The sequence below is a fragment of the Equus quagga genome, chromosome 6 (assembly GCF_021613505.1).
Source record: "Equus quagga isolate Etosha38 chromosome 6, UCLA_HA_Equagga_1.0, whole genome shotgun sequence".
Classification (NCBI taxonomy): Eukaryota; Metazoa; Chordata; class Mammalia; order Perissodactyla; family Equidae; genus Equus; species Equus quagga.
Genome location: NC_060272.1, coordinates 60772049 through 60787180, shown reverse-complemented (window position 1 = coordinate 60787180; position 15132 = coordinate 60772049). Strand labels below are relative to the sequence as shown.

Genomic DNA, 15132 nt, shown 5'->3' with positions numbered 1-15132 from the left:
TTTAGAGATTTTTATGTTATGGAGGTTTCATTAACGTAAACACAATTGATTAAATCCTTGGCCAGTGGCGATTATCTCAATCTCCAGCTCTTCTCCCTTCCCTGGAGTTGGGAGGCAGGGCTGAAAGTTTCAAACTTCTAACCAAAGTTTAGTCTATCTGGAGACCATGCCCCATCCTCAAGCTAACTATGAGCCCCTCACCAAAAGTCATCTCATTAGCATGCCAAAGACACTCTCACTAATCAGGAGATTGCAAAGATTTTAGAAGCTATGGCCAGGGACCTGGGCAAAGACCAAATATCTTTCTCATTGTACTACAACCTAATTTCAGAATATTCCAGAAAGCTGTGATTATAGCTATAAGTTTTTGCTACAGCACCTAACAAATTCAGAGTTCATTTAGAGCATGCACTCACTATCAAGCTGAGGAAGGTTATATCTTCAGGCATGCTTGGTTCAAGCTTTTTGCTTGCAGAGAACTAAAAGCCAGCCAAAAAAATTTAATTCATCAAGAATCCTTTATGTTGTTTGTTTGCCTTCAACAATTGTACCAACTGAATTTTTTCCATGACCTGGCACCATACTGACACATCTGAAAATGGTAAACTGACAGGAGAAAATGAGGAGGTTATTAAGAAAGTAAAATCTGTGAAAAGATCTCATGTGTTTAAAACTTGGGTTTTAAACTTTCACAAAGAATCTGTTTGTTTTACATATATTTTCTATTTATCTTTAGGTGTCTGTTATTTATTATAAAAGTAACGTGTTTTAGACATATTTTTATACTCGCTATATAAAGCAGCACTGTCCAATAGAACTTTCTGCATTCACGAAAATGTTCTATATCTTTGCTGTTCAACTGGGTATTCACCATCCACATGTGGCTACTGAGCACTTTTAAATGTAGCTAGTGCAACCAATGAACTGAATTTTAAATTTCACTGAATTTTAATTAATTCAAATTTATAAATAGCCACATGTAGCTGGGGGCTACCATACTGAATGCACAGATATGAGGTTCCCCATCCGTTTCCCAGCTGTAATACTCTGTGTAAATTCCACAAGTTAACTAGTCCTCAAGTGTTTCCAATCTTTTGCTATTACAAACCATGATGTAATGAATAACCTTGTACATAACAATTTTCATACATGTAAAGATATCACTGAAGAATACATTCCCGGAAGTGGGAGTACTAGGTCACAGGGTAAGTGGATTAGTAATTTTATTAAGATTGTCAAATTGCTCTCCCTGGGGTCAGCCCCTCCAGCAATTTATGAGAGTGCCTGCTTTTGCAGAGCCTCATCAATCAATGGCTCTTCATGCTTTTGGATTTTGGACAATCTAATAAATGAAAGGATGTACTATAATTTATTTATAAAACTTTTAATGTTGGAAACATTTGTTTCCAATTTTTCTCTATGTTACTACTTTGATGAACATCCTCATACATAAATCCTTGTCCAAATTCCTGATTATTATCTTAGCATACATTCCTTGAAGGGGAATTACTAGCTTGACAGGAATATACGTTAAAAAATAACTTTTTGTTAATGCAACTTTCAAACATACACATAAGAGTATATTTTTCTCAAAACAGATTGCTATATTGGACCCCCATGTACTTGTGAGAGCTGCAGAACTCTTGACACATGATGACTCCGTCCCAACCTCTGCGCTAAGAGACAACCGAACTCTTGCAAGGCTCTTAGCAGCACACTGCCACGTCTCTAGGATGACTCCAGCCCCCGTGCTCCCCACAGCCCCCCATAAAGTGCCTGCCTGAGAAAGCCCAAGGCTGCCAGGCGAATTTACTGTTTCTTCTAGCCAACACCTGAAGATAAGCCCCTGACCTTTCTTTCTTCAAGAATTTACTAAAAAGGGCTTTACAATTGTGAAACTTTCCTTGGTCCCTCTGAGATGTATATGTATCTCTTACAACTCAGGAGTGTTTTTCTCAAGGACCTGAAAGTCATTCCTTTGAAGGGTAATCATCGGAAAGAACAGGGCCTCTGTCTTCCAGTCTCTGCGGGAGGACAGAATCCTAACTTCCATGATTGCCTGCTAGCACACACAGCTGGCCTCACTGGCATGTGCACTGACCGCACAGGACCAACTGTAATTTTTCACTTGAGCCCGTGCCTTCCTCCCTCCCTACTCCCTCATTCCCCTTTAAAATGCCAGTAACCTCAGCACAAATCAGAATGGAGCTCAGCCCTTTCCCCTACTGTCAGCAGTTACTGAGTAAAATCTGTTTTCACCACTTTAACTAACGTCTGGCTTTATCTTTGACACTTGTTATCCAGCTTCAATAATTACCAACATGTTGCCTATTTTATTTCATCTATTCTCCCCCCTCTTGCCCCACCCTGAAACAAACTAGAGTATTTTAAAGCAAACCCTAGACATTATATCTTTTTACCTCAACTAATTCAGTATGTATTTCTAACAAGTAAGGCTTTTAAAAAATTGTTTCCCCTTAAATAACTTCAATCTATTTCAGTGTTTTTGAATAATGTTGGGGGTGCATTCCATACTAAGAAATATATTCTATAATGCACCTTTGATTTTACTCTTCCATTTAACTTCTTCTTTAACCTAGTCCACTTTAGTAATTGCTTTTATTCATTCATTTATTTATTTTGGTATACAATAGTTTCTTGTTTTTTAAAGCCTGTGCCTGGAATCCCCTATTATCAAGTGCCAAGTTCCTTCCTATCACTCTTTTTTATAAATCATTATAGTATACTCTGAACTCTGAGCACTTCTATTTATTTGTCTACCTGAGATATACCCCCCTTTGTTTTGCTGCATTCAGTATTCACTGAATAAATTCTCTTAGGCTCTCGCAGCTTTGTTCTGTATTGATACAGGCTACTCACTCTCAAGTGAGTTATACAGCTATAGGGTCGTATAATCAGTAAACTGAATGTTTCATTTCCCTTTTCAACTTGCCTTAACCAAATAAATTATATTTAAACTGGTTTCTGTGGCATCCTTTTCTCCAAATGTCATTATTTGATTTTCCCTATTTCAACTATAATCTTTTTTTGTTCCTGTTTTGCTACATTTGGGGAAGGCGAATATGTCAATGTGTTAATACTAATATGATGACTCAAAAGGCTCTTTTCTGAATATGAAGGATTAACTCAGGGTGCATGTGAGAAAGTATCCAGTTATCCTTAGTTCTTAAATAATAACTAATAGTTGTACAGTAGTTTACAGTTTACAAGGTAGTTTTACATAATTTCCTCATGTGACACTTAAGTATAGCTTCGAGTTAGTCATTACTGGAAGAACATACAATCAAAACAACTTAGGACTAAAATTTGTAATGGCAAATATGCTGGTGAAATCTGTAATTTGGAACTTAGGATTTCAAGAAAGGTAGCCAACCCAGCTTAAACGTACTCTTCTGGTGACTAATCTAATAAAAATTAAGAGGTGTATGGCTCAAGTTATCAAGCAATTAACACAGGGAGAAATATCTTATTATATTTAATAAAACTTAGAAAACAAGAAGGAGAAAAACATGGAAATGAAACACTGATATGAACCTTAGAAATGATTCTTTTCTTATCTGTGCCTCATTTCATAAAATAAATGTAAGAAAACCAACTTGCTATAAGTCTCGAAAGTAAAGTAACCTAATTTCAATCCCATTGTATGGGGAAGAAGGTTAACTTTCTCATACATATGAAGATATGTTACTGAGAAGAACAAAAACAAAAACAAAAATAAAGAAAACCAATCCTATGGAGTGTTGTAAACCTAGCTACTGATCCTTCAAAAATATAAAAATGCTGGAGGTAAACAAAGGATAAGTAGGTAAGTATGGTTATCTGGTATTGTCTGCACCTGTCTGCCAGCCTCTCGGTCGGAGCTTCTCAGTTTGTATGTGGCTTGAGAACTGTTTTGTCATTAGACACCTTGAACTACAAGGCAGAGCATGGCTTCAGAGACTGCCAACTGATTTCTTAGCTTTTGGTAAGTCTGAGGTAAAAAGTCATTCTATCCTTTAAGATCTTTGAAGGGGCATATTTAAAAACAATGAATGTAGGGGCCAGCCTGGTGGCACAGCTGTTAACTTTGCACGTTCTGCTTTGGCGGCCTGGGGTTCGCCGGTTCGGATCCCAGGTGCGGACCCACACTCTGCTTGTCAAACCATGCTGTGGCAGGCATCCCACATATAAAGTAGAGAAAGATGGGCATGGATGTTAGCTCAGGGCCAGTCTTCCTCAGGGAAAAAGAGGAGGATTGGTGGCAGATGTTAGCTCAGGGCTAATCTTCCTCAAAATAATAATAAAAAAATAAAATCAACGTAAGCTATATTCATCTTAAAGACTGTAATAGACATGTTTATTTTCTGCCAAGTCCCTTTTTTGATCATCCTATTCTGAAAAGTGGCCATTTTCATTTCAGTGAACTCAAAGATGTTGGATCATGTATTCATACTAGGTTATTGATAGTCTGTCTCAAGAATTTATATTAAGATATAAAAATATATATCATGAGGTGACACTTGCACTAGAAGGTCATGTAGTGTTTAGCTTGGGCAGCTATGTTAGGCTATGTGGGAACAGAAGAACCAACTGATAACACATGGAGAGAAGCAGAGCTAAATAATGTAGACCTTGACCTCAGGGACTGATTTTCCAGCTCCAATTCTAGTCCCTACGTGGTCTGCTGTGTTACTTTTTCTGTTCTTGAATGCTTATTTACAAATGTGTGTGTACATATGTATGTGTAGGTTAGGTACGTGTGTGTATTTTAAAAAAAAAAAAATAATCTCTTTTGGGTATTTGTGTGCATGTCACATGAAAAGCCAAATGACAAACTCACACCTGTGTCTTTTAGCAGTGGAGCAAGCCCGCTTTCACCACGTATGCTAGCCAAATCTGCATGCCTGGTATATCTCTAATAAAGTCCACTATTTAAGCTAGCTTGCATAGGTGTGTGTTCCTGACAAACCAAACTACTAGACTAAGAAAAAGAATTAAGCCAGGCTTCCTGGCATTACAAAAGTAGAAATCTTTGTAAAAGAATTATCATTGGAATAAAATTTATGTTTTTACAGTTACCTATGTCATAGCTCACTTACGTGGAATGGAAATTCAATTCACCTCAAGAATAAAATACAAAAAGCCAGTTTCCTATCAGACCTATGATTTTCACTCTGGTGTTTCCATTAACAAATTGTATGTTCTTGAGCAATTCAGCTGGGATTGAGAACCTGTGGCTTAAGTGATTTGCCACATAGTTTGCCAGTCTGCCTATGAGACTACTGGCCTTCTAGGAGTTTAACTACTGAAAGCAAAACAAGTAATAAACTCATGATCTGCAGAGGAAATACAAAAGGAATTAAAGGTAATTCTGGTCAAGAATGAAATGTGGCCTTGGAATTCTTAGTGGCAAAGAAGGAAAACCTGAGCCTAATTAGACATGTCCCTTCATCTGAAAAGATTTCAGAAAGTTTAACTCAACGTTAAGTATGACCTCATGGACAAAGGCTCTGAATAGGAATACAGCATAAGAAGAACTGCAGGTTCCAAGGAAATGAAGTTCTAATTACACAATCACAAATAATTCTAATGAGATGGGAAAGCAGATACAGAGAAACCAATTTAATATCTCTAAGAAGCTCAGATTTTTAAAAGAATGTATGTACAAAAGAAAAAAAGAAAAGGCTGGCTCTGTGGCCGAGTGGTTAAGTTCGCACGCTCCGCTGCAGTGGCCCAGGGTTCGGATCCTGGGCACGGACACGGCACCGCTTGTCAGGCCACATTGAGGCGGCATCCCACATCCCACAACTAGAGAGACATGCAACTAAGATGTACAACTGTGTACGGGGTCAGGGGGTTTGGGGAGATAAAGCAGAGGGAAAAAAAAAAAAAGATTGGCAACAGTTGTTAGCCCAGGTGCCAATCTTTGAAAAAAAAAAAAAAAGAAAAAAGAAAAAAAGACCAATTACAAATACAAAATATTGGTGTGAACCTATAAGAAAAGTTGTCACAAAGATTCAAACCCACTAAGAACTGAGGTTTCCAAAAATGCTAATAAAACAACAATAAAATTTTTAAAGCTGTGTTTGAAGCAAGAAGACAATCAGTTTGGGAAAAGACAGCATAAGGTTAACTGATGAGAGAGAAGGAAGAGCTCAAAAACAATTTTGCCTTTGTCTTTTACGTCCATAAGTATCGCCCTCAAGTTGGAGGGACTAGACAAAAATGAAAAGAACTGAGTCTGTGATAGTTAAAAAGGGATCCTAGAATGCTAGTTTATTTAAATATATTTAAGATTCTAAGCCCAAACAAATTAAATCTCAAGGTCTTGAAAAAACTTCAAATATGAATGAAAAATGGGAAAATGCTGCCCTGATTTTTTAAGAAAGGGAAAAAGGTAACATTCTACAAAGTACAGAATGGTTAGCTTAATATTGATCTCTGAACAATTTCTAGAAGAGAGAAACAAGCATGTTTTTAAACACTTAGGATTTGAAAAGCCAACACGGACTAGGGGAGAAAAGTACAAATTAACTTAATTTTCCTTTTCGATAAAGTTTGGTAATGCTATTGAATGCTACAGCAGTGAATCTTGATTTCTCATGAGGCCTTGTGAGTAAGATAGAGAAATGTAGCTGGGACGACGGTACAGGTAAGTAAATTCACGGTTGGTTGAACAGTTCTTTCTGAAGAGTAATGAAAAGAGGTCTCTAGTAGTGAGCCAGCCAGGTTTTAGGTTTTTCTCTGTTCTTGTCTTATCCAGTATTATTTTCAGTGATTAATCTTGTGCTATATATCAGGAGGTCAGAATTTCTAGAAAAAAATTTGTTTTGTGAGCTACTGTAATGGCCAGTCAAGGAGTTTTAAAAGTGTGAACTTACCTTTGTCTGACAGCATGTTTTTTTTTCCTTTTGAGGAAGATTAGCCCTGAGCTAACTACTGCCAATCCTCCTCTTTTTGCTGAGGAAGACTGGCCCTGAGCTAAGAGCCATGCTCATCTTCCTCTACTTTATACGTGGGACGCCTACCACAGCATGGCTTTTGCCAAGCGGTGCCATGTCCATACCCAGGATCCGAACCAGCGAACCCTGGGCCACTGAGAAGTGGAACATCTGCACTTAACTGCTGCGCCACCGGGCCGGCCCCAACTGAGAGCATTTTAAAGTAAGTTTTATGAGTCTTTTAGACTCAAACTGTAAGGACATCTTTAATACTTGTAAATGCAAATCATATGTAATAGTGTCAATCTACAACTCTCAAAAACACTAAAAAGAAAAAAATATAATTCTACACTGACAATTTTTTTGGTCAATTTAATATGTAGCTGAAAGGACAAACAAAATAAGGCAATAAACCTAAGAATTTTCTTTCTCTAGAAACTTTTTGGTGTTTTGAAATTCTGTTCCCTGCCGTAGCACAAAACACTTTCAAAAGCTTCCCTTTAACTAGTACTCGAAAGTTTTAGCACAGGCTTTACCTACTAAAAATAAAGACTAAGTATCAGTGTCAGATTTCCTATTTTATGCTGAGGATCTTTACTGGAATTTGTGGCAAAAGAGAAAGAAAAGGTCAGAAAAATTTAGCCTATTCTTATAACCTTCTGATACTAATTTAGGGCTGTTATGCATTTAAAAACTGAACTGATACTAAGAGAAATACTTTTGACTCTTTTCAATACTCTACTTTAAAAGAAATAATTCAAGAAAAAGAATTTCTAGTTAAAAATAAATAGCCATATGGTAGATTTCAGTATATTAATAATATACACAAAGGGATCTAAAGCCAAACTTTATCAAAAGGCTTGATTACCTAGGGACATTAACAAATAAATAACCTATTAAAGGACTCATGAGACTTTATCCTACATAAAATACTAAAAGTTACAATTTTTTTAAAGCTTTTGATGGGAAAGAATCCTTTTTTATATATTCTATCTACTCTTATGTCAAATGATTAGAAAGATTAAATCTCTTTCTGAGAGCAAAAGCATTTTGCTTTTACATACATAAATAAATTTAACCTATATACATACAGAAATGTACAGTATTCTGGAAAGGAGTCTTCATGGGATGTAGACGGCAATGAAATTGATTTGTTTTCCTGTTCATTTTGGGTCACAGATGTATGATCTACATGAAAAAAATAGAAACATGAGTAACAAGTACACCAAATTAAAAATCATTCACTGTATTATCTAAGAATATCTTTATTGACTAGCCCTTAAATCTACAAACATATTTCAAGACTGAACCAAAAAATGAGGCGTCAATATTTTCAAAAACATTAAGAAAAGAAGATAGGATAAAACAGATTCCTACTGCAGAAACTCTAGTTTGGCCTGAACTTTATCTGAATTTTAATCAACTTTTAAGACGAAGAGCAAGTATCCCTACTTCTGCTTATTTTACAGAAAATAACATAACTCTTAAAGGCTCTGTAAACGGTCATAAAATGGAAACTTTATGTATCTTTTGTTTTCTCATTCTTCTACTACTATTGTTTTTGGGGGGTGGGGTATTTGGGTACCTCTTTTTGTCTTTCCATTTGTTTTTTAGTATTTCTCTTAGTCTCTCCTATATCTTTCTGCACTTAATTTCATCTTGTTTTTGTCTGTTCTTTTTCTACTTGATTTCTTTTTACTCTAACATGATGACAATATAGAAATAAGCTGTGTATTTAATGAAAACAGCCAGAGATTTCCTGTCCTTAATTTGAAAAATGGATAGGTGGACTATCCTATGTTTGGTTTAAAGATCTTTTTTAAATGCTTTTTTTCCTATGCACTGATGGACCTTAAGAAAAAAAGTGATTCTCATCCTGCCTTAGGTTATTAACTTGCATTGGTCCCTTAGTGCAGACCAGTGTTATTAAAAAGAAAAAAACGTTTAAGTAAATAAAAGAATAGTTTCAGTTACAATCCAAGGTCTCTCCTTGGCTAGGCTAATTTGAAAACAAATATCCCTCTTTAATTTTCCAGGAAAGAAAGAGAGTTTAAAAATTTGATAGTTGAAGAGAGCTATAATAACCAACGAATTAAGAATTTTTTATTTTTCCCAGCTAATTTCTTTGCATGAATCATATAAATCTTTATCACAAATATAAATGAAACATATTTATAGAAGCATAGTTAGAAATAAGATTTACTGAAAAACATGGAGATTTAAAATTAATCATTAGATAAGGGGGTAAAAGGGAAATAATAATTCTTTTCAAGAAAACAGTATCCAATCCTTTGTATGGGGACACAGCAAATATTTTACAGTTATACACAAACAAAAAAAAGAAAGGTAATTCGTGGTTTGGGGCATTTAGGCTGGATCTGGGATGTCTTGTTTTGACCTCAACATCAAGTCTTTTTGTTTCTCTCAGTCTCAATATTCTTTTTAAAATAAATACTAACATGAAAGCTTATTACTAGAAAGTTTTTATCCGTGCACTTGACAACAATGTCAATTACATAACTGCCTACTTACTTAAAAATACTGCTCCATCACTGGCAAACATATTCTTTTATTTTGATAAATTCACTACATTTCAGATGAGCTGGGTAGAAAATGAAATTATAATATTCAGCTTTCTATTGATGACATTATTACTTTAAAGAGCCAAACGAAAACTCAACTTACTTTCTTTTAGAGTGAGAAACAGATGGTTTCAGGAAAAAAACAACAACTTTGTTTAGAATTAGTTCTTCTTACCTCCTCCTACATTTAAAAGCCTGTCTCTTGCAAAACTAATGTAATTCCTTAAGAGTGTGTTGATTCCAAGTGCTACTGAAGGATACTACATGCAAAAGATTGTTTTCTTAAACAATCTATTCTTCTAAAATTATAGATTAGCTACTGAAATTGAAAATACTTTTGAATAACAAAATGTTTAGACTGATGATGCTAGGCTACATTTTCAGAGATTTAAAATCTTAAGGCTTCAAATTATGACAGTTAAGATTATCACAATTTGTTGACAATATCTGGCAGTGTTAATTAAAATCTAGTAAATGTTGTACTTGCTCAACATTTTAGCAAACTAGTAATAGACTAAAATTTATAGGATAGTGATTCTGATAAAATAACTTTCAATTTTTCTTTTTCTACTCCTGGTACATTATCTTTGATTAATTCCTCCTAAAATGAATTTGTTTAGAGTCTGGAAGATTGATGGTCTAATATGAAAAAATTTTCCACCAGCTTATCTACACTAGAAAGTAACTTTCTAGTATTGCTCTTCACACAATGTGGGTTTACAGTGGTTTGCAGTCTTAGAATTCTCTTTGGGGCCGGCCCCATGGCCAAGTGGTCAAGTTCGCATGCTCCACTTTGGCAGCCCAGGGTTTCAATGGTTCAGACCCTGGGCGTGGACATGGCATCACTCATCAGGCCATGCTGAGGCGGCATCCCACATAGCACAACCAGAGGCACTCACAACTAGAATATATAACCACATACTGCAGGGCTTTGGGGAGAAGATAGGGAAAAAAACCCAACAAATTCTCTTTGCCCTTCTTATACAAGAAGCTTTCTTGAAGAAGAGATACATTTCCAATCTCTGGATGGGTAGGACTTTTCATTTAATAGGGAAACTGATTTGTATAACTTACCTACATAGATATTACATTTTATTTTAAAATATCTTTAGTTAACTTGACATAAATAAGGCTGGCCTGCTTCAAGTCAAGAAAACACCAGAAAATTCTCTAGATTGGGATTAGAAATGTACATACCCTTTACCAATGTTGAATTCTTACTTATAGTTGCTTCATTCACTAGAATCATTGCTTGAACGTATTCTGTTAAGGAAAGGAAACAAGAATGAAATCAATCAGCAGCAGCAGCACCTTTATTCATGGTGCCAGCTACCGTGCTAAACAATTATATACTTTATCTCAGTTAATCTTCACAACTCCTTAGAGAGGTTCTTATGATTATCTGCACTAGGGACAAAGAAACTGAGGCTAAGAGGTTAAGTTATTTATTCCAGGTCATTCTGCTAGGAAGTGATAGAACTGGATTCAAACCTAGATATATCTGATTCACAAAGGAATGAGAAGGAATATTAAAATGAAAAGTAGTACTAATTTTTTGGACAAGTACATAATAGATTAATGCCATAAGAACATCCAGAAAGTATTAAGAATGGTCTGGGGGAAAATTTGCTTGAAAAATCACATGTTCTGATGGAATAAAGGAGCTTTCCACATGAGTCTTATGTGACTACAACCAACCAGGGTTGAAGATAAAGAAAGAGAAAAAATAAAAACTTGGATGAATGAATTGATTGCCCGTGTAGAAGGCAAGTTTGCTTGCAGAAGACTAGTAGGACAAGTTCTATTTAAAGTAGGCAAAATGTAGTTATATGTACTTTTATATTTAAAAAATACTAGTTGTCTCTGAATGATGGGGTAATGGATAATTTTTGTTATATTTTCGATATGTACCAAATGTACAATGGGCAGATAATTCTTCTGCAATACTCCTCAAAGTATACAAAGGAAAGATACAAAAGAAAAAAAAGATAAAATGGGGGAAAAAGCTGGCTTAAGATAAAAAGAGATAAATTCAGTAGCTATTATTCAAAGTAATCATCTTTACCCACTTTACAAAATGTCCATGGTACGGTAAAGTATCTATAGAAGCAGAACACACAGAAAAAGCAAAGAGACCTGATGCTAGATTCTTAGAAAACAAAAGAAATTATTTAACTTTTAAAACAAACAATACTGGAAATAGGATTATACACTATTGCTAGTGGGTAATATTTAGCATTAAACATATTGAAAGTTTTTATTGCTTGAAACCTTTATTTGTGGCAGACCCATCTTTGATCTTTTGTTTCAGTGACTGCAGCACATTTTGCACTTGTTCAAATATGAAGTCCACTTTTCCATCATCTTCCAGCTCCATCCAGAAAGTTTTTGCATCACCTAAAATAAAAAAAGTGAATGGCCCAAGAGCTCATTAGAAATAGACTATAATTTCCCCAAGGCCTATGTTACAGAAAGCCATTTGGTTTCTAAATAAAATCAAGATTTAATTGGTCTAGTGCTTTCCTTGAGGAAAAAGATTTTGGTCATTCTTTCTTTACAAAGAACAAGAAACAAAGAATATGATCTAAGTGTCTCACTTATTTCTGCTAATTTAAAAAACATGTTGAAAACTTTAGTGACACTACTTCTTAACTGGAAAACAGAAGGAATGACTTCATTTTAGGTGGTAGTGGGCATATGTACACACACACATCCATTTTAAAAGTTTCAAGGATATAACCTCTACTGAGTATAGAAGTAGATAGTTTCAGAATGAAACATCTCAACAACTGCTGAAATAACTAAATGTCCAACAATAAAGCTTTTTAAAATGTCTTTTATACTAACTTTTTAATGGCTACATGAAGCAAAATAATGCTTAAAGGTTTTATAAATAAAGTTATACAGATTAGCCAACATTTCAGACACCCAGCAAGCTAACACCTTAATCAAACATTTCCTAGAGAAATAATTCTTTTGAAGCTGAAAACAGAAGTATGACAAAGGCAACTAAAATTGGCAAAAGCCAAATCTCACACTTTACCATCTTTAAAACTAACAAAAATATCTAAAATGTTAAACACGATTTATTTATAAAATGTTAAAATCGATGTATGTTTAAAATTAATTAAGAGGGCCTTAAGCAAAGGAGGGCACATAATAATAACTGCACTTGAGAAAGGTCACTTGAGAAACCATTGGATTAATGAGAAGAGACCTCAGTAAGTTTACAAAAATACATCTTTCTTAATAAAAATTAAACCCAGAATGCACAAGTTTGGCAATGGAGTGAGAATCTTCGTAAGAGACTTAGGTCTCAGAATCCTAACTCTCCCTGGCAAAGTCACCTTACCCAAAGGGTATCTCTGGCTAATTAGGGTTGCCGCCACCACGCCACCAGCCCTCAGGAGGAACATTGTTTCCCTGTTAACCCTCTGGCTCAATGTGTACTACACAAGACTAAGCCTACTTTTAATTCCCCACAGCACAGTTCGTACGAGTTTCAATATTTGAAACAAATGCAATGTGAGAGGACAAAAGGGATGAGGAATGATGCTTCAGAGGTAGGCAGGGGCCCTGACATGGATGGCCTTGTGTGCCACGCTAAGCAACTTCATTTTTATATGGAAGGCTATGAGGGGCCACTCAAGAAGTTTAAGCATCTTATGGTGTGATTCAGGTAGCAGTGGGAAGAGGGAGGAGTCAAGAATGATTTCTAAGTGTCTGACTCAGATAACAATAATTATAGTAATGATATTCACTGAGACAGGGAATAAAGGTAGAGAGACCAGAGAGAAATTCAAGTAGGGCAAGTAAACTGTAAACACAGGCTCCAGAGTAATATCCGGTCCAGATATACAAATTGTGGCGTTAACAGCATACAAATGCTTGCTGAAGACACAGAATAAATGTGATTAGGGAGAATGTAGAATGAAGAGGGTCTTCTGTATGACATCAACAAATAAAGAACAAGTACAAGAGAAAGGAACCATGGAGACCGAGAAGGAACAAACAGGTGGAAGGAAACCCCAGGAGAGTAGCACCTCAGGAGTCAATGGAAGAACAGGAGTGGTGATTAACAATCTGGGCTTTGCAGTTCAGATGTATTTGGGTTTGAATTCCAGTATTGCTACTTAATAGCTGTGTGACCATATCTGTAAAATAGGAATAATACCAGCATCTGCCTCATGGAGTTGATATGCAGATAAGCACATGGCAGTTAGCAAGAAATTACTGTATATAATTTAACAGGGAATATAGTCTTAGGCAAAAGGAATTAATCTTTAATTGAGGAATTTTAGAGATCATTCAGCTAAGTGGGGAAAATATTTTGTGAAGCAAGGCCTTCCCCAAATCCTTAGAATCATTAAGTTTTTCACTGAGAGATAACAACAAAGATCACTGCATTTAGGCAAAACTATTTATGAAAGCAATTAATTGATTATTGTTACCATGTTTCTTTTCATGGATATGAGTCAATACTTCACACTAGGGACTTGTCTTTATTTGAGGTGGACATCTAGAGGGGAAGGATGTTGAAAGGTGTTTAGAAATAGCTTTTGGTAGCATTATAATCTTCCGGAATCATACACAATTCTCTCCTGGCCTGAGAAAATAAACAGTGATGCTGAAAGAAAGCAATCAGAACTTAAGTAAATTTTTGTTTTTCAGTGACTATCATTTAAAACTGTTAGAAATGTCAAGACATGACACCAAAAATGAGTTATTTAAAAAGTGAACAGGGTGAATGCTTAGCCTTGGAATGGATTAATAAAGAGAATACTGGTAATATAATTTAAGAAAATAAAGCCAATGAGAAAACAATGAAAATATCTGCTTGTACAATAAATGAATGTAACTAAGCGATTCATATTTACTTGTTCTAGGTTTTTAACATATTACTCCTTATGACATCCTTATTATCTCATACTGCTAGATTTCATTCTCATATTTAAATGGCTCTTCTTCCTCATGTCTTCCCTCTTGATCATTTTTGTCTTCTTGTTATAGAAACTTTTAACCACACTAATATTAAGTAAGAAGAGAGATAACCAACATATCTGATAAATGAGATTAACAGATCCAGTTACTAACTTTTTTGAACAAAGAGGCTAAATGAATATCATAAGAAGAAATATTTGAGTGATTTCATTTCAACTGTAGACCGCAGAGATGGTTACTAAAATGTAAACAATTTTGGTTTCTTGCTCCTTTTCTTTACTTCTTTGTGCATTACATGCATGCTCAGGGTTGTAATTTAAAACTGGAAATATTTCAGTATATTTTACTAGAAGACATTTACAAAGAGTACATGAGCAGGTACTTGAATTGGAAATCAAATCAGTATATTAATATTGCTGCTACTTGCCTCCAGAAATACAGAACACCATCTGGTAACTCCACTGTTCTTGCTCCCTCACTTAGCTAGATATGACTATTTATTGTAAGAATATAATCATGAAGCAAGAAGTATAGCAGCTTTGTAAAGAAGGAAGATAACTAAATTATATATTTACACTATGTGCCTCCACATCTCATTTGAGATAGACATTCTTTGTAAACAGGCAATGCTCATGAATCACACTAATCTGAATTCATTTAATAGATGA

The 15132-nt window shown here is 35.2% G+C and overlaps 1 protein-coding gene across 5 annotated transcripts in view; it reads right to left on the bottom strand.

Annotated features, from left to right (window-relative positions):
• Positions 1–15132, bottom strand: part of SETDB2 (SET domain bifurcated histone lysine methyltransferase 2) — a 75248-nt gene that overhangs the window by 49601 nt on the left and 10515 nt on the right. For 4 of the 5 annotated variants that reach the window (XM_046663994.1, XM_046663995.1, XM_046663997.1 and 1 more), the window contains 3 exons: positions 11795–11920; positions 10721–10786; positions 8033–8129 (listed from right to left, as the gene is read on the bottom strand). In XM_046663994.1, the coding sequence (XP_046519950.1) occupies positions 8033–8129; positions 10721–10786; positions 11795–11920 (289 nt within the window). Of the gene's footprint in view, positions 1–8032; positions 8130–10720; positions 10787–11794; positions 11921–13974; positions 14043–15132 lie in introns of all 5 variants that reach the window. The other variant, XM_046663996.1, reaches the window with a different exon arrangement.